The sequence below is a fragment of the Denticeps clupeoides genome, chromosome 13, assembly GCF_900700375.1.
Source record: "Denticeps clupeoides chromosome 13, fDenClu1.1, whole genome shotgun sequence".
NCBI lineage: Eukaryota > Metazoa > Chordata > Actinopteri > Clupeiformes > Denticipitidae > Denticeps > Denticeps clupeoides.
Genome location: NC_041719.1, coordinates 5,458,754 through 5,479,762, shown reverse-complemented (window position 1 = coordinate 5,479,762; position 21,009 = coordinate 5,458,754). Strand labels below are relative to the sequence as shown.

At 47.8% G+C, this 21,009-nt stretch overlaps 1 protein-coding gene across 4 annotated transcripts in view; it reads left to right on the top strand.

The window, feature by feature from the left end:
• The window catches only part of fli1 (Fli-1 proto-oncogene, ETS transcription factor), a 31,464-nt gene that overhangs the window by 6,336 nt on the left and 4,119 nt on the right, over positions 1 to 21,009 (top strand). Inside the window, exons 1-6 of one of the 4 annotated variants that reach the window (XM_029001681.1) lie at positions 2,530 to 2,645; positions 4,996 to 5,080; positions 10,560 to 10,771; positions 11,550 to 11,701; positions 12,478 to 12,681; positions 16,657 to 16,725. In XM_029001681.1, the coding sequence (XP_028857514.1) occupies positions 5,036 to 5,080; positions 10,560 to 10,771; positions 11,550 to 11,701; positions 12,478 to 12,681; positions 16,657 to 16,725 (682 nt within the window). In that variant the 5' untranslated portion in view covers positions 2,530 to 2,645; positions 4,996 to 5,035. Of the gene's footprint in view, positions 1 to 2,529; positions 2,646 to 4,995; positions 5,081 to 8,326; positions 8,478 to 10,196; positions 10,476 to 10,559; positions 10,772 to 11,549; positions 11,702 to 12,477; positions 12,682 to 16,656; positions 16,726 to 21,009 lie in introns of those variants that run through there. The other 3 variants (XM_029001679.1, XM_029001682.1, XM_029001680.1) reach the window with 3 other exon arrangements.

The window sequence follows — 21,009 nt, the reverse complement described above, 5'->3', positions numbered from 1 at the left end:
TCGGTGCATTATGAAGGGACCTTTGGAAGGGTCTGGCTTAGCATGGAGTATTTATGGGCCTGAGCAGCGAATCAGGTGGCTCTGCAGCCCCCCCGTTAATTTATAGGGATGCCACCGGCTTCATAAACGGTTTCCCCGTAAAACGACTGCACTGGTTTAATTTAATACTTCCCTTTCCAAATTATTACTGGCCTCACAAGCCGTCTGCTATGTACACACTGAAGGTTTCCATTCCCGGACCCTCTTTTTTTTCATCTCTCTCTCTCTCTCTCTCTCTCTCTTGCCGCTGTCTGCGAATTTATATTACATACCCGGAATCTGTAAATCTATCCTTCTATCTCTCATTTCGGCCCCGAAACTGTAAGTCAGTCTTTATGAAGAGGAGAGAAGTAAGATTAGTCTCCCCCTATCTGTCCCCGAGAGACCGCGGTCCCTACCCTGAGCTCTTATCGTCTTGAGAAGCCGAGGTGGACGTGGGCGCATGTGATCGACGGGGCCCTGCCCTGCTCTGGTGCCGCCGTCTCCCTCTCGCTTCGTCCCAGGAGGGCCGAGAAATAGGGCGTGGAGCGGGCCATCGCCATCTCCATCTCCCCTCCATGTCTCCCTGGGTGCCTCCTCTGGCTAAACAAATAAGCACAGATATGATCAGCGGTGTCTGTGCGCCCCTGGAATTCCTAAATGCTAAACTTTTGTGTGGAGTGGGGAGCTCAGAAGGGTGTGTGAGGGTTTTTTTTTTTTTTTAATCGGTATCTACAGTAAATCTGCAGCCGTTGGCAATGTGTCCTTGCACCTCCAAGGAAGTGAGTCTGAAACCCACATTAGATGAGTTTACATGCTCTGCCCATGTTGTCCTCCCCCAGGGTCTCCGGTTTCCTCCCACTGCCCAAAGGCATGAAGACGAGGCACATTGGCGACCCTGAATTGTGTGTACATGCGAGTGTGTGAGTGGTTGGTGTCCCGGGATGGGCGACTCTGAGTAACAGGACGAAGCGGTTATGGAAATCGAGGATTATTGCACATGAAATACCCCCCCCCCCCCCCCCCCCCCCCCCAGGCCTGTTAATAATCTCCTGTTGTGTTTGGCTGTTGTTGGGCGACACTGGTGACGCTCTCTGAGCCCCTCATGTCTGGTATTTCCTCCATTGTCATGGACAGTTAGTTATAGGGTCCCTGGTTTCTCATCAGGGGGCATTTGGAACACCGTCACCAGTCAGAGTGCAGGTCCTGAACCCTCCAGGAGAACTTTCTGGTCTTTCTGAAGGGGCTTGATTAATCTAGCGGGAGCTGAACAATCCATCCGAGTTTATCAGACGCGTTTCCGGCGGAAACAGGCTGCAGTTTCCGCCCATTGTTCAGGAGGGCCTGTGCAATGCTGAGAAAACAAACGTTCTGTTCGGTCTCCAAAATGCCAAGACAAACACGCAATCAACCTTTTAAACGCCAATTTACAGTAAAATTCTTCTGGATGGAAATTCAGTTGTAGAAAAATAATTTCTTATTTCCATTGTACGAATATTAAAAGCCCATACAAGCTTATAATAACTTTACTTTAGGCTTTTATCCAAAGCGACTTACAAGAGGAATACACCAGCAATTCTAATAATCACATTAAAGTTCAAAAGTGACTAACAAGTGGTCTATTTATTTATTAGTTTGTTAATTGGTGGATTTTTTTTGCATCTTTAGGGGGTCTTTTAAACTCGGGGTGCCCAGTGAAGATCTCATGCTTGAGCAGCTGTCTTCAATGCAAATTGCCCCTTTTCCCCTGATGGAGGAAATGGAGTCAGTGAAGTGCGCGGTGTAGGAAAGGCGCTTGGCTGGAGACGTGCGGCTTCCGTCAGGATCAGGATCAGGATCAGAATCAGGATCAGGAGCAGGATCAGGATCAGGATCAGGATCAGGAGCAGGAGCAGGAGCAGGATCAGGAGCAGGAGCAGGAGCAGGAGCAGGAGCAGCCGGACTTGCAGTGGGTCTGCTCAGGGATCTGATTGGGCGAAAAGCCGGAGCCGAAGAACGATGGGTGTCATCAGAAGCAGGCGTCACAAAATAAATCATTTAAATAAAAAAAGGGGGCTAAAAAGGGTCACGACCATAGTCAACCCAAACAACACCAAAAAAAAAAATAGACCATAATAATAATAATGTTATTAATGTTATTAATGACCTATGCTAATAATAATGTATTAATAAAAGCATATTGTAATTAAATGTACTATTTATTTGGTTTTATTGTTATTATAATTAATACAGATAGATTTAATGGGATTAGCAGTGAATTAAAGTGTAGGTAACATTTGAACAAGAAAAGTAAAGAAGTGTGATATTGCACTTTAACATGTCATTATCTGTTATGAATTCATTCCCAATTTCGGCTCTCTGTGTACATAATCATATCTGAGGTGACCATAAAGACGTTTCCTTTGACCTTGAATGATGTGAATAAATAAAGGTTGGTTTTGTGGGACCCCACCCACCCTTCCTTCACGCCCCCGTCCCCCGCTCCCCATTGGCTGCCGCCAGGCTGCCCGTGCGCGCGCGCGGCGACCCTCCCCACTCACACGCTCCCCAAACAAGGCGCTGTCACCCACCGCGTCCTTCCAACGGGACTAATCGCGCTCATTAGGGACTCATTACGCGCAGGACAGGTGAGTCTGAAAACGTGCGTGCGTGCGTGCGTGTGTGTGTGTGTGTGTGTGTGTGTGTGTGTGTCGTGTTTGGCTTTGCTACACCCGCACGTTACTGTCACGCATCGTTGTCGTAACGCGTTTGTTTAGCCAACGTCACAGTTAACAACTTTAACTTTACCGCTGCGCGCTGCTGCTGGAGTCAACACTTGTTTTAAAAAGTGTCCCTCGCAGAGACTTTTTGTCGCTTTTTGTCCTCTCGGACCTCCGGCCGCCTAATTGGCTGCAGCTGCGGAATCCTTTTCTTTCTGGATGGAGAGCGGGTCGAGACGGCACAGGGTGATAATATTTTTAATATTAACTGCCACATGGGATGGGTCTGCTTTTAGTCCTAACGAGACAAACAGAATATTAAAAATAAAAGGAATAGCTTTATTAAATACTCAGGTCACTTAATTACTCAAATGAGTAATCAAATGATATATAACTAAAGCTGCGTGGGATGCCAGCCTGTGGGGTGGGGAGGCTGTGGGAAGCCCCGTCCACGAGCTGCCCTTTCACCCCCGACTCTTATTAAGGCAGAAAGTGCTTCAGCGTGTGTAGCCTGAGGATGGGGGCTTGATGGGGGTCGTGATGATTGCAGCTTTATGGGACTTCATCAGCAACAATGATTATTAATGTTATTATGACTGGAAATCGTAGTAATGGTGGTTGTACTACTGACCATGAAGTGAAAGTGAAGTGATTGTCATTGTGATACACAGCACAGCACACGGTGAAGCAAAAAAATGTGTCCTCTGCTTTTAGCCATCACCCTTGGTGAGCAGTGAGCAGCCATGACAGGCGCCCGGGGAGTGTGTGGGGACGGTGCTCTGCTCAGTGGCACCTCAGTGGCACTTTGGCGGCACTTTGGTGGTTCGGGATTCAAACCGGCAGCCTTGTGATTCCTGACACGCTAGGCCACCATTGCCCCTGTTAGTCCACCACCACTAGGCCACCATTGTAATGTGTTACTTATCCTGATGACGTTATCTGATGCCTAGTATTGACTGTGACTGACTTAGTGCTGTGGTAGAACTGTTACTAGTAGTACTACTAGTACTAGTAGTACTAGTAGACTAGTTGTATGCCTAGTACTGACTGTGACTGACTTAGTGCTGTGGTAGCAGTGTTACTAGTAGTAGTACTATTAGACTAGTTGTATGCCTAGTACTGACTGTGACTGACTTAGTGCTGTGGTAGCAGTGTTACTAGTAGTAATAGTACTAGTAGACTCTTTGTATGCCTAGTACTGACTGTGACTGACTTAGTGCTGTGGTAGCAGTGTTACTAGAAGTACTAGTAGACTAGTTGTATGCCTAGTACTGACTGTGACTGACTTAGTGCTGTGGTAGCAGTGTTACTAGTAGTAACAGTACTAGTAGACTCTTTGTATGCCTAGTACTGACTGTGACTGACTTAGTGCTGTGGTAGCAGTGTTACTAGTAGTACTAGTAGACTAGTTGTATGCCTAGTACTGACTGTGACTGACTTAGTGCTGTGGTAGCAGTGTTACTAGTAGTAGTAGTAGTGGTAGTTGTAGTGTTAGTTACTAGTAGTAGTAGTAGTGGTCGTTGTAGTGTAGCTAAATTACTACTCATCATGATCACATTATCCGATGCCTATTAATGACCGTGACTGACTTAGTGCCATAGTGATAGTGAAATTTAAGTGATTGTAATTGTGAAACACTGCAGCACAGCACACAGTGAAACAACGAAATGTGTCCTCTGCATTTAACCCATCACCCTGAGTGAGCAGTGGGCAGCCATGACAGGCGCCCGGGGAGCAGTGTGTGGGGACGGTGCTTTTGCTCAGTGGCACCTCAGTGGCACCTCAGTGGCACCTTAGCGGGTCGGGATTCGAGCCGGCAACCTTCTGACTGATTTCAGAGCCGCTAGGCCAACCACTGCCCCATGATGCAGTTGTGGTGGTGGTGATGGTGTTGTCGTCACGGTGACTGGTTTCGACTGTGACTGGCTCAGTTCTATGCCAACAGTGTAACTACAATGTAAAAAAAAAGTTGACGGCCACGTAGTCGTGGAAGAGGCGTGAAGTTGGGGCAACATAAACATGCTTCGCAGCCAGTTGCGTTTGAGTTCACAGCGTAGTGGGAGGAGCGGCAGCGGGTACTGGTCGCCTGAACCCTGCCTGACCCCCTCCGCGGTGTTTTGGTGGAAGTGGTCGCACGGAATGGAGCCCAGGGTGCTCACCAGATCAGATCGGAGTAACCACGGTGTAAAACCTCCTCCTTTGTAGAACCCTCTCCCGCGTTTTTGCCATTAGAACCGTCATCAGATTGTTCTGTCTGTGTCTTTTTTTTTCTCCCCAGGTCCGTTAATCGACCGCTCAGGTTTCGGGCCTTCTGTCCAATGACCATGTTTCAGACCGTCCCTGACACCTCGTCTTACGTCAAGGTAAGACAGCTTCGTCCCCACTCTTCTGAATAATCTTTTAAACACAATCTGGCCTGTAGACACGGCGGACACATGGCAGGTCGAGGCGTCCAGCTTGAACTTCCACACATCGGCCCACGAAGAACGGACTGTTGTACACAATTTACAATATATAATGAACCATATTTCTTCCTTTTTCTTCCAGCGGCGACTTGTTATGTTACGGAGACTTATTGCCCTCGGCAATGAAGGGACGTTTTGTGCGGCTCGCGGGACGCACGGGGGTCCGGGAACAGTGTCGGATTTGTTTCGGGGCCCAGGAATGCGTCGGGGAACGTTCGCTTTGAAATAAAGCGTCGTTTCCCCCCCTGCTGAACAGCTTAAAAAAAAGAGAGAGAGAAGAGAAGCACACAGGCCTCGAAACGGAGCCCTATAAATAATAATAATATTTCACGTTTCCATGAAATACGCACGCGTAACGGTACGCACCGTGCGCCCCGCCCGTTTCCGCGTCCGGGGGGGTTGGGTCTCGGGGTGCGCGGAGAGGGACACCGGGTCAGAATGTGACCCGGTCGCGCCCCGAGACCCGCTCTGCTCCGTCCGGGCCAGTCCGCGCTCCACTGCCGCTTTTGTTTGGTTAAGGCCAGGCGAGACTCGAGCTCTCCAATAAAAATAAATCTCAAATTAATTATGGCCCCGAGCAAATGGGCCAGACAGTTTGGGTTTGTGTGCAGCAGTCTCGGTTTTTTTTTTTTTTTTTGGCCCCCGTCTGTGCCAAAGAGAGAGAGAAGGGGAGAGAGGGGTGGGTGGAGGGTGCTTAAATAAAACTTTAAATCTAAAGAACAAAACGAGAGGTTCGATCTTTATAGCTGTCTTGTAGAAATGTATTTTTTCATGAAAAATACATTTTAATAATTTTAACAGAATAAGTACAACAACGAATAATAGTCTTTGACGAAGTTTGAAAAAAAAATTGAATTCGGTCAGATTTGTTGATTGATTACTTGTTGCACTAATTTCAGCTCAACTAAAATAATCTCGTAAAATCGTTAATATAATTTTTTTCTAAATTGAATGAAGCTTGTGTCGCTCCACTGGAATTGCTGCTGATAAAGTTCCTCTCTGCCTGTATGCAAATATTCCATCTTTAATAATAATAATAATAATAATAATAATAAAATGTCCAGCATGAAGGACTTCTTGACTGGAATTCCGACCCGTTTTCGTCGTTTTAAGCGAGGACACGGGCCCTAAACATTCGGACGGTTTTTACAAATTTCCCACATTCTGTTTATGAAATTTTGATCCTATTTCCGACTACTGAACAAAGCACCGCCCCCACACACTGCTCCCCACTGCTCACTCAGGGTGATGGGTTAAATGCAGAGGACAAATTTCACTGTGTGCACCGTGTGCTGTGCTGCTTTTTTTTTTTTTTTTTTTTTTTTTTTTTTTTTACGTTATTACGTCACGAATAATCGGGAATAATTGCACAATCTGGTTCCGCCGCCCACCTCTCCCCGCTACCGGCTGGGAGAAAGATCTGGCTGTCGGGCTCCAGCGTGGAGCCAGATGTTCGGCGGCGCGCTGTGTAAACCTGGTGTACCGCGTTTACTACGCGGTTCTGGCCAATCAGACGCCCGCAACGAGCCTCGTCACGCCTACTTATTATTAACTGTTATTACGTGGTGGACACGTGTAACGGGTTTAGTTATTTAACTCCATTATATAATGCTAGGGTCTTTTTGAGCTTCATGTGTGAAATATAGAAATATGTACCAATATCCGGTTATGACCGACATAAGACACTGCGACATATTTTTCTTTTTTTTTTTTTTTTGCAAATGATCAGCCTTCAGTGTTTTGTGCCTGTAATGAATTTAAGTAATGAGTGACCTTCTGTTCAATGGCGACGCGACTGAGACTTGTCATTTGGATGCTAGAGTCCATTTGAATTCAGAAGATTTTGTTTAAAATGACGACTACTGTTTTAACGTGGATTGTGTTTTGCTTAGTTTGCTAAAGATTCTTCAGATTGAAGAGCACGAAAAGGCGAACTATGAGGTCACCTCTCTCATCGCGAGAAGAATCCACACCCACACCCCCCTTTTTTTCTTGCAGGACCCCGTCTCGGCCTTCGACCAGAGATAATGTCGATTTAATTAAAACAATAGCGCACTTACGGCACCCCCTCCAGGGAAACACATGCTGATAAATCCCCCCACCCATCCACACATACGTCACATCACCTTAACACCAAGACCACCTTCAGACCAGCCTTCCAAACGCGTTTTATTAATAATAATAATGGTAATAATAATATTAATAATAATCACGTCTGATTAGGCCCGCATCTGGAGCGGCGCCGAAACGGTTAAATAAGGTGTCCGCCTTAATTACGGCCCCAGACAGGAGGAGCCTTGACCCCTGGCAGGATCCAGATGTGGCTGTCCCGAGGGGTGGGGGGTTCTCCCCCAGGCGCGCCCCTCTCGGTCTGGGGGTCTGCGGCCGTGCGGCTGAATTGATGAGGGTTATTTTGGAAGGTGGAGAACTTGTGGGGGGTGGGGACCCTCCATGATTTCAACTTTAATATTGCTGCATAATCAATAAGTAACGCAATTTACCACAATTGCGTATAAATAACCAGGACACGTGTCGTGATGTGACGTCATCCACGTCCTCATTCATGTATGTAACGGGACGGTAGAAGCCTAGTGGGCGAGACAACCACAAGGCACCCAGGTTGAAACCCCACTTGTGTCCCTGAGCGGGACACTTAGCCCCGAGTGTCTCCAGGGGGACTGTCCCTGTCACTGCTGACCGTAAGTCGCTCTGGACCAGATGACGCTGCCGCAGATTCACTTTAAACGCAGCGTGACGTGTTGGTGAAGCCGTGTGTCACGATGCCTCATGCGTCGTGATGCGTGAGACGAACACGACACGACCCGCCACGGCGGGCACCCACCGTCGCGCTTTCCGAAGATCGATATGTAGGAGCAGGAACTCGTGCTTTAAAACCCGCGCGTTACGAAACCAGGGAAAATGGGAAGAAGAAGAATAAGAAGAAGAAGAAAGACAGAAAAAAAGGTGGCAGCGCTCCAGTAAATAATTTCCAGGGAAAAGCGCTCGGAGGGGGAAGAGAGGCATTGTTCTCGCCGCTTATCTCCTCGGGACACCAGCATCCTGCTTGTCGGTGCCGCGACGAAGGCAGGGCCAGCCGCGACGCGCACGGCGGCGGCAGTGACTTCACTTCCCAAATTTAGAAGGTGGTGGGTGTGGGTGTGTGTGTGGGGGGGGGAGAGAGAAACCATCCGGTTAACGGGCTCCCACTCCGCGCGACGTACCGGGGGCGCCGTGTCATGTTGGGAATGTTGTCGGGGTCCGCTGGAAATCGCGCGAAATGGACGGAACTATTAAGGTAAGGGCGGAGGACGGGGTGTGCGTGGGGAGCTTCCAAAAAAAAAACTTTTCTTCTCTTTTCTTTTCTTTTCTTCTCTTTTTTTCCCTCCTCCATCTGCCGCGCTTCCTTTTCCTTTTCGGCTGAAGCGAGGATGCGGGATCGGTCCCCGGAGCTCGGGACGCGCGCGTCAGGGATCCAGCGGCGCGCCGCGTTGTCTGCGCGCCGCGTTGTCGTGGCGTGAAATTACGGCGCGTGGGCGCGGAGACGGTGGCGTCGCGCCCGGTGATCCGCTTCGCCACTCGCGGGTCGGAACGCGGAGCGCGGACGAGCCCTGCCCACCCGTCGCAAACTCGACGCGACGTTTCACGGGTTTTAACGCCGGTCTTGGGGTGCGCGTCACCCGTGGAACACTTTCCACCGCCGTGAACTTTTTTTTTAAAGGAAACTGCGCTTTATCGGTCCTCAGCCAAATGTGTTGGTTTGGATGACAAGACGTCCCTAAAAACCGAGTTATTAACTGGTTATTACTACTTTATTACACAGGTATAAACTCGATCCATCCTAAAATTCGCAGTCTGTGTAGATGCACGTGATTAAAGATTAAAAAGGGAATCCAATCGTTTTGCAATTCTTAAGATCACCAGATCAGCAGGAGTCACCGGCGCAGGGGGTCTATCAGCGGCTCAGGGTGTGGCGTTTTCTTGAGGTCTGGGTGCGTGTCTGCGCGTCTATATTTTCACATGATGGTTAAATAATAATAATAATAATAATAATAATAATTTCAAGGATAAGAATTTGTGCGGTATCTGTTAAAACTACTGGGAAATCGTGTGAGCAGCTACCTGATTGGCTCCTATCTGCACTTTGCCTTCACCTACTCCGAGAGGGCGGGGGGTGGGGGGTTCGGGTTAGGGTTTCCTGCTTTACACAATCTGGTTTCCTGTCAGGTTTCCTTTTCCTCTTCAAACAAAAGGCAGGAATGCCATCTGCACCACCACCTACATGCGTCCATTCTGGAAAATGATGAATCCACCCAGGTGTTTTCTCCCGCTTCCTTTCTGCCGGGCGTGGTAAATATAGACCCTCCTGCCTGTTGAGGTGGCGCATGGCTCGTCCGCTTGGCATTCATGGCTATTATTTTTCTGGCCCGACTTTTGTGAGCCTTTCGCTGCAGATATCGCTCCGGACCATTCCGTCGAAGCAGACACGCTGCTTGCAGCGCATATGAATGGAACGAGCTCGTCCTATTTTTAAAACCCTCTGTAATCTTGGGAAAGCATGACTGCCAATCATGAATTACATGGTTCAGGCTGATACGTCTGTGTAAGAGCAACGTGCAACAGTCATAATAGCAGCGTTGCCCTTATCTGGCACCAGTGGCACATTCCCACACTTCTTGCCGGGTAATCGTCCAGCGGCTCGGCGGCGTGGCCCTGTGCGATAGCGGGGACGGCTTCACCGTGACATAACGTGACTGGCGAGCTATCGTGAGCTCTCGACCCCGCTCCGCACCGGGGCTTGCGCGTGCCTCCGGCAACAGTAAAACCAGGCAGCACTTGTCGATCCCAGAAGCCCTGTTTGATTGAAGGGGCTGCGGCCTGCAGGGGGCCAGTGCTGGTGTGCAGGTGCACGCCTGGGCAGGTGCTTCTGGGCCGGCAGACAGGAAGTGCGTTGCGTTCTGCTGGACACCGGCGGCTTTTTTTTTTTTTTTTTTTCTTTCGTTTTGGCGAAAGTTGTGAATGAAGAATGCGTTTCCAGAAGCCTGGGTGTGTGCACCGGAGCTACAGGATGAGGAAGCGCGAGGGAGACACGGACTCCTCCGGCGGGGCCCGTCCCTCCGTTTGTTTTCTTTAATAAAGCTACAGTGCTCCAGCTGAGCCCCTGCAATAAGGTCAGAGTACAAGCGACCTCCGGAGGATCATTGGGCTTCTGTTTTGGCTCTGTCCAGGAGCGATGTGCGATTCGAGGTCTCCGAAATGCAGCCGTCGACTTCTGACCGCTTGCGTCAGGACTGATGTCAGCAAGCAGAGTTTTTAAGTCCCATTTAAGACTGGACATGAATTATGAACTGTATGTGACGCTTCCTCCGTTTTCCCACAGGAGGCGCTGTCTGTGGTGAGTGAAGACCAGTCCCTGTTTGAGCCTCCTTACGCTGCTGCCGCCCCGCTGCCCAAAACAGACATGACTGCATCCGGCGCCCAGGACTACGGACAGCCACACAAGATCAACCCCATACCCCCCCAACAAGACTGGATCAACCAGCCTTCCCGGGTCAACGTCAAGCGAGAGTATGATCACATCAACGGCTCCAGGTGCCACAGCGCTTCACCCACACACACGGGTTCCGTCCGGCTATCATCATTATCCGCTTTCACCGTAAATAAAGGCAACAGGAGACTATGTCTAAAGACTCAGATCTTTGGGGGCATGAGGCAAAAGGGCGAACCAGGGCTGGCCACATTGATCATATTATTATGTAGACAAATTCATTTATGTTGCCAGAAAAGGTGTGATTGAAAGATTTATTTGGCACACAAAATAAACCAAATATATATATTTCTGTTTTTCAGTGATGGTTTTTAATTTATATCCATGAGATGCCTCAAGAAGATAATTGTATTCATTTTCTTCCCTATGTTTTGCACATCATGCAGTAGTTTGTAGTCGGCCCCTCATTTGGCAGCATTACAAAAGATACAAACCTTTATACCAATTTAAATGTAGAAGGCTGCAGATGAACGCTTGCCATGTTAATATATTATTATTTCATTATTATATATGATTATTATGACAACATAAATTGCTGTGAATTTATGATGTTGAGGATGTATAGAATAAGACTGCTTTTTGCAGCAGTTTTTATGTTTTTCATAATCTTTACTGTAGGTAAATGCCTCTACAGTTAACAGTTACAGTTAACGCTGAAGAAACTTTACTTGAAAAGTAAAGTCCTGCCTATGAAATTACTTTTCTCATGGTCGTCTTTATTATTCCACCATTGTTCGGTTGATTTATTTGCCGGCCTTTCCCTTTTTTGTCTTTCCCTAAGATTGTTTATTTTTAATGCTTGCTGTCTGCTTGGTGTGTTAGGGAGTCCCCGGTGGACTGCAGCGTGGGCAAATGCAATAAGATGGTGGGCGGTTCGGATCCAAGTCAGATGGGCTATGGAACCTACATGGACGAGAAGAGCGCGCCACCCCCAAACATGACTACCAATGAGAGAAGAGTAATTGTCCCTGCAGGTAACGTCCATCATTGTCCCGGCAGCTGTTTAAATCCTTTGCATTTTGCACATTTACTGTCAATGTTGGTTTTGGAACGTGGAACTCTGATTCAATCATTTCTCCCCTATTTACTCTGCAGTAGCCCGACAACAAGCCGCGTGTTGTTCAGCAGCATGCTAATTCACCATAAATATTTTTTATGATGCCTGCCTTTCTTTAGTACGCTCACAGTTTATTACAGCGTGGTGCATGAGCTGTTTTAATTAATCTCTGGCAGACCCGGGACGATTTGGTTTTATTAACGAGCAATGATGTAGGCCAAGGGACACGCAGCACAAACACTCCACAGGATACAAGACCAGTGCATTTGACAGAATTTGTCATTTATAGTGGATACAAGGCCTTGGATAGCCGTGTAATTCCTTCATTCAGCTTAAGACGGAATATATAACTGGACATAAAGGTTTAACAGTACATTTGCATATTCAGAGATGTCTTATAAAACTAGAAACATCATTTTGGCATTTCGTGTGGACTTGAAGGAAAAAACCCTTTGGAAATGACTTGGCAAAATCTTTGAATGGACAGCCTACCTGGAAAAGCTCAGTCTTAAGTGTCCTGGGGGAACATTGGAACACAGTGGTTGTAAGTGGAGCTTGATCCTGCAACTTTCATGTCTGTGTTTGTTACCCATGAGGCAACTGGCATCCTGGAATTAGACAGCCGACCTTGTCTAAAGGGAATAATGTGAATGCAATGTCCATTTTTGACTGATCAGTTCAATGTTTTTCCAGATCCATCTCTGTGGTCCCCAGACCACGTCCGGCAATGGCTGGAATGGGCAATCAAGGAGTACGGGCTTGTAGAGATCGACACGGCCATGTTTCAGAACACGGACGGCAAGGAGCTGTGCAAGATGAGCAAAGAGGACTTTCTTCGGCTCACTACGGTCTACAACGTCGAGGTTCTGCTCTCACATCTCAATTACCTCAGGGAAAGTAAGTGCTTTCCACCGGATTGTGGATGGTTACTGTTTGGCCAAACGCATGACTAAGGACATTAATGTGAAACGTTGGGAGTGTATGTGTTACAAGCGGAACCATGTCTCGTTGGCCTCTAGTACAAAGTCTGTGTTGGAGCTTGCCAGTGCTTACCAAAGCCTCATTTAGCAGTTCTTGTGCTTTGATAGACTTTATTTTGTTCTCTTGCGTTCACTGGTGAGAAAGCCGGACAATGATCTCGTTGTTACGTTGGCCTATTGGACTACCTTGGGTGCATTTCTCGAGTTATGGACAAGCAGCCTTTTCACAGGCAATTGGGCTCCCAAGTCTTGACCAAGGTCTCGCTCTCTTTGGCAAAGCTGACACAGCCATGAAGAATTTTCGTTTTTATCCCCCTTAAATAACCATTCCGTTCCAAGCCCTCTCCGCTTACGAGTGCCCACAACCGCATACTGCTCTTTTGCGATGAGGCCCAGGTGCATCGCCTCAGGAGTCGTGCGAGGCCCTCTTCGGCTCTCTGCACGGGAAAGTTTATCCCTAATTTACAGTGGAGGCTGATTCTTTTTTTTTTCTTCTTCTTCTTCTTTCCTCTCCAAAGAGGGCTTTTTTACATTAGGGCTCTGCGTGTTTTGGCAGCAAGATATTGGCTGGGAGAAAGAAGGCCCCAATCCGCTCCCAATATGCAAATGCCATCTATAAGCAAGATGTCCAGCAGATGAACAGCATCTGTGTGCAGCTGATTGGGTCATCTGGAATACGTACAGCTACTTTGGGGCCGTTGCCATGGGTGACCATCAGATCCCACTTGGACACTCGCAGTTTTGTTTGCATTAATGTGTGGGCATGGGAGCGAAGCTGTAAATATACCTACTCAGCCTCTGATTGGATGCTGGGCTAAAGATGCTGGGGGCTTCAAACAAACAGGAGTGAGAAAGAGCTGGTGGCCCCGGCCCTCATGACACGTGCTAAGCGCGGGCGGGGTCCTTAAAGTCTTGACGTCTCCAGCGGTCCTCCAGGGCCGGGCTGTGATGTGATGTAATGGGAACTTTATTCTGTGGGTGTCAACGTTTTTCGGTCAGCAACGAGGCCAAGAGCATGCCGAAGCGCTCCGAGCATAACGGGCCCTTTGTGAGCGGCAGGAGAACGTCGCTGTCTCCGACTGCCACGCTCGTCTTGTTTGGGAAAGTGAGTTTTCATTAGGCATCGGTTGCCGCGGGGACTTAGCTAGGCTTAGGCGCAGTGCATTGTGGCTCCCGCTTCCAGTCTCCATTTGATTTAGTTGTTGTGTGTTTTGGAGACAGAAGAAATGTCTCGGAATCCTTTGCTCTGCGATTTAAATTGCTTTGGATGACGTCCCGAGCAAAATAAAATGCCAATAAGAAGGCTGTGGTCCAGTGCCTCACCGGCCGGCCATTGGTCTTTGAATTAGGTTCATCGACTTACTTGTGTGTGTGTGTGTTTGTGTGTCTGTGTGTAGTCGCGAAGGGACTGCGTGCGCTCGGGTGGGGTCCGCTCTCGGACCCCAGGGCTTGAGATTTGAAACTGAAGCCGATCTTTTTCCTCCCGTAACACAAACAAACACAATCAGAGACAAGCTGCAAAACATCCAGAACAAAGACTTCTGGCTTTGCTCAAACCAGACCGGAGCTACCCCGAGCTTAAACGCTTAGCAATTACCAGTCCTGTGACCGGGGCTCGGCCAAAAAACCGGCACCCCCGTGACCAGATGGTGGACAGCAACGCGTCCGGCCGTTCCCCGCACATCTGTGTACGTGTGTACGCATGCATGTACGCGCGCTTCGCTGTGTTTATTAAAAGTCGGATAATCATTCCGAGCGTCATTAAGCCCGCGCACGCTGGAAAAGGGCCGGGGCGCTTCCGGAGCCCCGGGGGCCCGAGCTGGAAGCGGCTCCGCCCCTGCCGATTCACGCGGAGGAATGGGGAAATACGAACGCAACGCGTTTACCGACGTCGCAGGCGGAGGAGCGAGGAGAAAGGGGCCACGCGCTCACCAGCATGCACGGTTTTGGCCGCGGCGCCGGCCGCTCGGCCAAAACCTTTTTTTTTTATAAGCGATCGCCGCTCGCTTGCCAATGTGCTTTCAATTTGGCCGCAATTTGAGAATTTGTTCAAATTAGTCTGCGGAGGGGGGGGCGGGTTGTGGCGGCCGCAGTGAACTGTTAGCGAACTGTTAGCGGGGACCGTCGCCCCTGGCTAGGCCTGGGCTCGGCAGCACATGTGCTGCGTGGCTGAATGCGGAGGGGGGGGGTTAAAAAGTAGGGGGGGGGGCGGCCAGATACGGCCAGAGGTGGCCGCGATGCAGCGGCGTTTGCAGAGGGGTCGGTTTTTCCTCGGCGGTCCCAAGATGGATTTACGGGAGGGAGTGGCCGCAGCGATAAGTCAAAGTGGGGACGTTCTGAGCCCCGTGATAGTTTACGCTGACCATAAACATGTTTCACCCCCTCCCTTCTCCCCGTATCTTTCCCTCCATATCTATTTATTCTCTCTCTCTCTCTCTCTCTCTCTCTTTCTCTCGCTCATATCTCCCCCCCCCCCCCTTTCTCACCTCATCTTGCTCTTGGCCGTATCCCCCTTCTCTTTTTCTCCCCTCGCTTTCTGCAATTTAGCCATTTAGGTTCTGGTCTGAAAGGAATTTCGACCATTCTGTTGGCAGATTAGCACCAGCGTTGTGGGACCGTGCATGTCTGGCCTTCCACTTACGGTCGCTTTCGGTATTTTCCCTGTCTGTTTATGCGCGTGTGTGTCCGTCCAGACATATCCTGGTAGTACGTTATCTGCAGAAAACGAATCCTTGTCTTCCAACAGTGTCCTTTTTGGTTGGAAAATGCTAGTACGGTGGCCATGTAGCAGCTGCGGCGGTCCGAGGCGGCCGTCATATCGCTGGGATCGGTTTGTTATTTTGGCGTGCGGCGCGTCCAAACAAACAGGCCAAGCGGCCAAATCTCCCCCTCCCCGAAAAACGCGATGTGTGTCTGCACTCATGCAGATGGACAGAAATGTGTGAAACAAGCATGGAGAGAGAGAGAGAGAGAGAAAAAAAACACGTTTTTCTCAGTAGCTTTTTTATTCTCTTTATTTATATCTGTTTCATTTTCCGTTTTCTTCTTTTGGAAACGCACTTCTCTCTCCGGCTTTGTCTGCCTCGCTCGCCCTCTCCTACACGTTGGGTGTGTGGTAATATTTTTGCAAGGGGGTGCAGCAGCATTTGATTGCCGTGTGGGGAAGGCGTCCAACACAATGTGTGCCCTGTTCCCTGGCCTCTGGTGCAGAACCCTGGGGGGCATGGGGGCTGGAGGTTAAAATATGTGTGCTCTGCCCCCTCCCTTCCACCCCCCACAACCCCTCCGAGGGAAAAAAAAAAAAAAAGAAAAGAAAAAGAAAACAGACCACTGCCGTGGGCCCGATCTTCACCTTCCTAACCAGTTCCTGAGCCGGACGAGAGAAACTCCGGCTCCATACCTTGTTATTCGTCTTCCCCCATCTTGTTCAGACTCTTCCCACTCCTGACTCCCCCAAATCCCTGCGGTCCTCCGCCTCACACTCCTCTCGTCGAACCAAGACTCTGGCTCTTCCTGAAGCTTTTCTTTCTCTTGTTTCTCCCAGCGGCCTGATTTAATGCCGAACAGTGGCAAAAATGAAGATGGTGCCGCCCAGGACATCTGTGTATGACACAGGGAGCCCAATGAATGCATTGTCAATGATACTATTATCATTATTATCATCACTAAATTGCCACCATACTTGTTCATTGCAACTAAAGTCAAAAGTCAAAATGCTACGTAATCGAGCGGTGTGAACCATAGGGGCGTAAGTGCTACTGATATATGAAAGCTATTGAACAGCTCTTTCTACTGGCAAAATATTATTAACACATTTTTAATAGTTTTGTGATTGGAATGGACAGAGATGCATGTTTGAGGGTGGCTGACTCTCCCCTGCTTTGTTCTGCAGGTAGCTCATCGTTGTCGTACAACACCCCATCTCACACAGACCAGTCGCCACGCCTCACGGCCAAAGAAGGTAAGAGTGTTTTACGTATGCTGCATTGCTAAGTAATTGAGGTGATATGAAAAGGGGAGAAATGCACTGTCTGTGTCGTGAAAAGGGAATGGAGACGTCCAGAGAGAGTGAGAGCATTTTATTAAGTCAAGATAATACAGCAGCATGCCATGATTGGCTTCTCTCGAACCCAGCGTTCTTTCTCTCCCTACGTGTTCGGCGGCAATGTTTAGGCCTTTTGCCAGATGGCCTGGGTGGCAGGTGTTGTTTTTGTGTGGGGAAAAAAAAATAATAGTTGCTCTCGAGTCGGCCCATTCAGTCCATACCTGAGTGTCTGGCAGAAAGGGGAGGAATTAGCAACACAAAAGGCACGTGCCAGCAAAGCAGCCCAAAGGCCAGAGAGGAAATAAAGGAGGACAGGCGAGGATGGGCTTTACCAGGCTGAGAGGAGAGGGGCTGCAGAAGGGCCTGTTGGAGAAACAGGTGTTTCGGGGCATAAAAGAGAGGAGAGGAGAAGTGTTTGTTTTCTGCAAATTCGCTGTATAGTTTGCTAATGTGGAAACTGTTCTTTAGCATATTTGTATATAGCTATAGTGCCCTGTATGATTCACCCGCATCTGTGGATTCAATTAAAATTCTTATCATTAAAAATAATTATGTAAAAGCATCAGGTGTAATCTGGAGATGCTACATTAGGACAAATATAGGTGTGTGTGTGTGTGTGTGTGTGTGTGTGTGTGTGTGTGTGTGTGTGTGTGTATATATATATATATATATATATATATATACCTATATTTGTCCTAATGTAGCATCTCCAGATTACACCTGATGCTTTTACATAATTATTTTTAATGATAAGAATTTATATATAATCTCCAGATTACAAAGGGACATTTATTTCTGTATTGTATCTGTAGATTCATCCATTGGTTAATTCAAGTAGTTGATTACAGCTTCTACAGGCCAATTCTGGCTGTGCCTGAACCACTCTCTGTGTTCTGGTTAAGGTGTGGATTTGACCCACACACACTTAAGGGCAAATCTGAAATAATAATGATAGAAGCTAGGCACTGGGAGCAGGCATGTCTGGGCAGGGCGAGAGGAAAAGCCTTCCTGATAAGTGTCTGATGAATACCCAGGGCCGCCTGTACAGATGATGAGAGCCGAGCTCCCCTATTAGTCCCATTAGTCCAGTGGTCGGAGCCAGATAAGATATGGCCGTCAAGCCTGATTGACCCCTGACCTCAGATCCGCGTCAGGCCTCTGTGCTTCTTCTTCCTCGAACAGGCTACTTTAAAACAAAGCTGCTTTCTGGCAGATCACATTCAGTTGAGAACAGCTCCAGCCCAACATGTGCTGTTAAGAGCGTGTCTGACCTGTGTTGATCTAGGGGTATAGGAAAATATTGATATCCACCCTGAGACCGCGTTTCCAGACTGTCTGGAGTCGGGTGCAGTGTGATTATTAAACGGGGAAAAGAATCTGCGGATTAGATGGTGTGTGTGTACATGTGAATAATGCAGTATGTGTGGGTGTGTGATCACGTATATAAATCCTTGGGTTTATATGTCTGCTGTGCATACGAACTACAATTTATTTTTTTGCATATGGCAGTTTATTTGTGTATGTGTGTGTCTGCCCGTCTGTCTACAAGTGTGTGATCCTCCGTAACAGACATGTGCAACGTGGAGATGTAGTGTTTTAGCACATGGTTGTTCAGCGGTGGGATGGATCAGTGGGTTAGAGCTTTGGGAGATGAATGGGCTGTGCTGTCTCTTCTGTCCTCTTTTATCTCAGCTCCGAGCCCCAAGGCCTCCCAGGTCGGGGCAGATTTATTCAGTACTCTGTATATTTGTGTGTGTGTTTGTGTGTGCACACGCAAGTGTGTTTCCTCTAATAGATGAAGTCGGCCAACATGATTTAGCAAAAAATCATGAAGCCTGTTTATCTCATTGCCTGAAGAATCTTTTTACCATAGCTCTATAACACTGACATCACATATTCTGTTACTAATGCATTTCTTGATTTGTTGTGGGAATATTACTGTACTTTATGAACAGAAATCTCATCATGTGCACACAGTTTGTGCCCTACATCGTAGTCTGATGTCAATGGAAAATGTGAATGGGATTTCATATTTTGTTTGCTAATCTAAGTGAAGAACAGATTAACATGACGGTTGATTTTTACAGGAACAATTTAGATTTAAGTGTCTTGCTCAGGGACACAATGGTTTGAACCTGAGTCTTCTGGTTCATAGGCGAGTGTGTTACCCACTAGGCTACTACCACCATAATGGATATTGATGGATAGGAAGATAAGCAGAAGTATTGTAAAAAACACATGTTCTGGGAAAGACAATTCTAGAATCCAACGACCCTACAGGAAAAAAAAAACTAGCTGACCAGCCAAACATATGTTTTTGCATGAATTAACCATTAAATAAAGTGATATCCATCTGAGAGCAGCTCAAGGTTACTTTTTGAACACAGACTGTATTTTTGCTGATTTTGATCCATCCCGACCTGGGCCTACGAGGGAAAGGCAGGGAACCAGAGAGTAAAAATGCAGCACTGTGTTCATTTTCTTTCATAATTCCCGTCCGTGTATCATCGTACACCCAGAATAAAAAGGAAACGGCGCCAGAGGGCACACAAACGGTTGGGTTGGAACCCTCCAGGCCAAGTTCGTTGCCGGAGAGCCATACGGGTCTAGACTGGCCGCGCTCCTCGCTGCTTGTTTTGACTAGCCGTTCCAGTCGGGTCTCTCAGGAGCAGTCACCACACCCATGCTGGAGTGGAAACTCGCTGCACTTATGCGAGGGGCTGGAAAAAGAGCGAGAGAGGCTCGCTACAAAACGCTTTTCTAGACGGCCTTACCATGACCCGGTACCCCTGTACGGGGCCATTTTATCCCCGCCACCCAGCAGGGATCGGCTCGCCACTTAACTTCCAGGCTCAATTAAGCCTGAGTTTTTGGGTTTAATCTTTTTTCAGGAGTGGTTCTATGCATGATAATTAAAGCAACTTGGTTTTTTGTCTTGAGTGCAGTTTGCCCACTTCTGGTTTTAGGACTTTTCGTTTAACAAAGAAGAATTTATCCTTTTTTTCGCTTCTTGCCGCTGACAAACTGTAGCATGATCTGCTGCTCATGCTTTTTTTTAATTTCCTATTTACTGGCTTGCGTTTCATCCGCCAACCCCTTGTTGGTTCGTTTCAGCCCTCCACCTCAGACTGTTGCCTTTCTTCTCTCTTGTTTCTTTCTCTCTCCCTCTCTTTCTCTCTCCCTCTCTCTTTTTGCGTTTGTGACCCCTCTTCTCTTGGAAGGAGGTAGCCCCCGTGTGTTTTTTCACAGCGGAGGGGGTGAAAAAAGCGAGGGAAAAGGTCCAGCGAAACAAAGAGAGGTTGTCTGCAGGCGAGGCAGGCAGGAAACGCTCCTCTCTCCCTGGACTCTCCCCCCCGCCGGTCCCTGCTCCTTGGCTGTCCTGCCGGGCAGCTCCAGATTGGAGCTGACAGGCTCCATAGCCCTGCGCTCCAAGAAGCCCAAAACCAAAAGCCCCACAGCACCCCGATACCTCTCCACCTAAATCAAAACAAGTCTAATTAATCTAAAATAACTGTTTTATTCACTATCATAATGAGCACCTTCCTCAGGAAGAGGGTGTTTTATTGGCTTTGGTGTGGAACATTTGCATCATATTTAATGAAATGATTTATTAAAAGCCCTTTTCAGCTCCAACAGGAACGTTGTTTAATAAATGGGCATGCTGCAAGGTTCTCAGTCTTTCCTGTCATGTGCAATTTCTTCGTGCTCATATATCAGTGACAATTACCAAAAGCCTGAAAAGAGCTGCTGCGTTCATTTCTGTGTGTGGTGGTTGATTTTAGGTGATTTTAGGCACAGAAGGTGTTGTGATACGAAAAGACATGAGCCGTCCAGCTTTTGCTTCATTGTTCCAAGCGGTCAGTCCATCCAACCTCAACACTGCTCTTTCATCTTAGACTGTAAGCGTGTTCTAAATGTGCATCTTGGTTGCAGGCACTGTGATGACTTTTTATTCCACATGGTGGCAGCGTTGGCTCACGATTACAAATTGATTGACATTTATTCCTCCGAAAAGAAAAGCATAAATGTGAAGGATGATTTATAATAATAATAATTATACTAATAAGGTCACATTAGGTCAGGGATCTGACTTGCAGTTGGTCTGTCTGGCCAATCAATTACCCTTATTAGAGGCTAGTAAACACATAAAAGCATATTGATTCTTAATTCTTTAGAATTTTTTTTTAATTATATACTGGA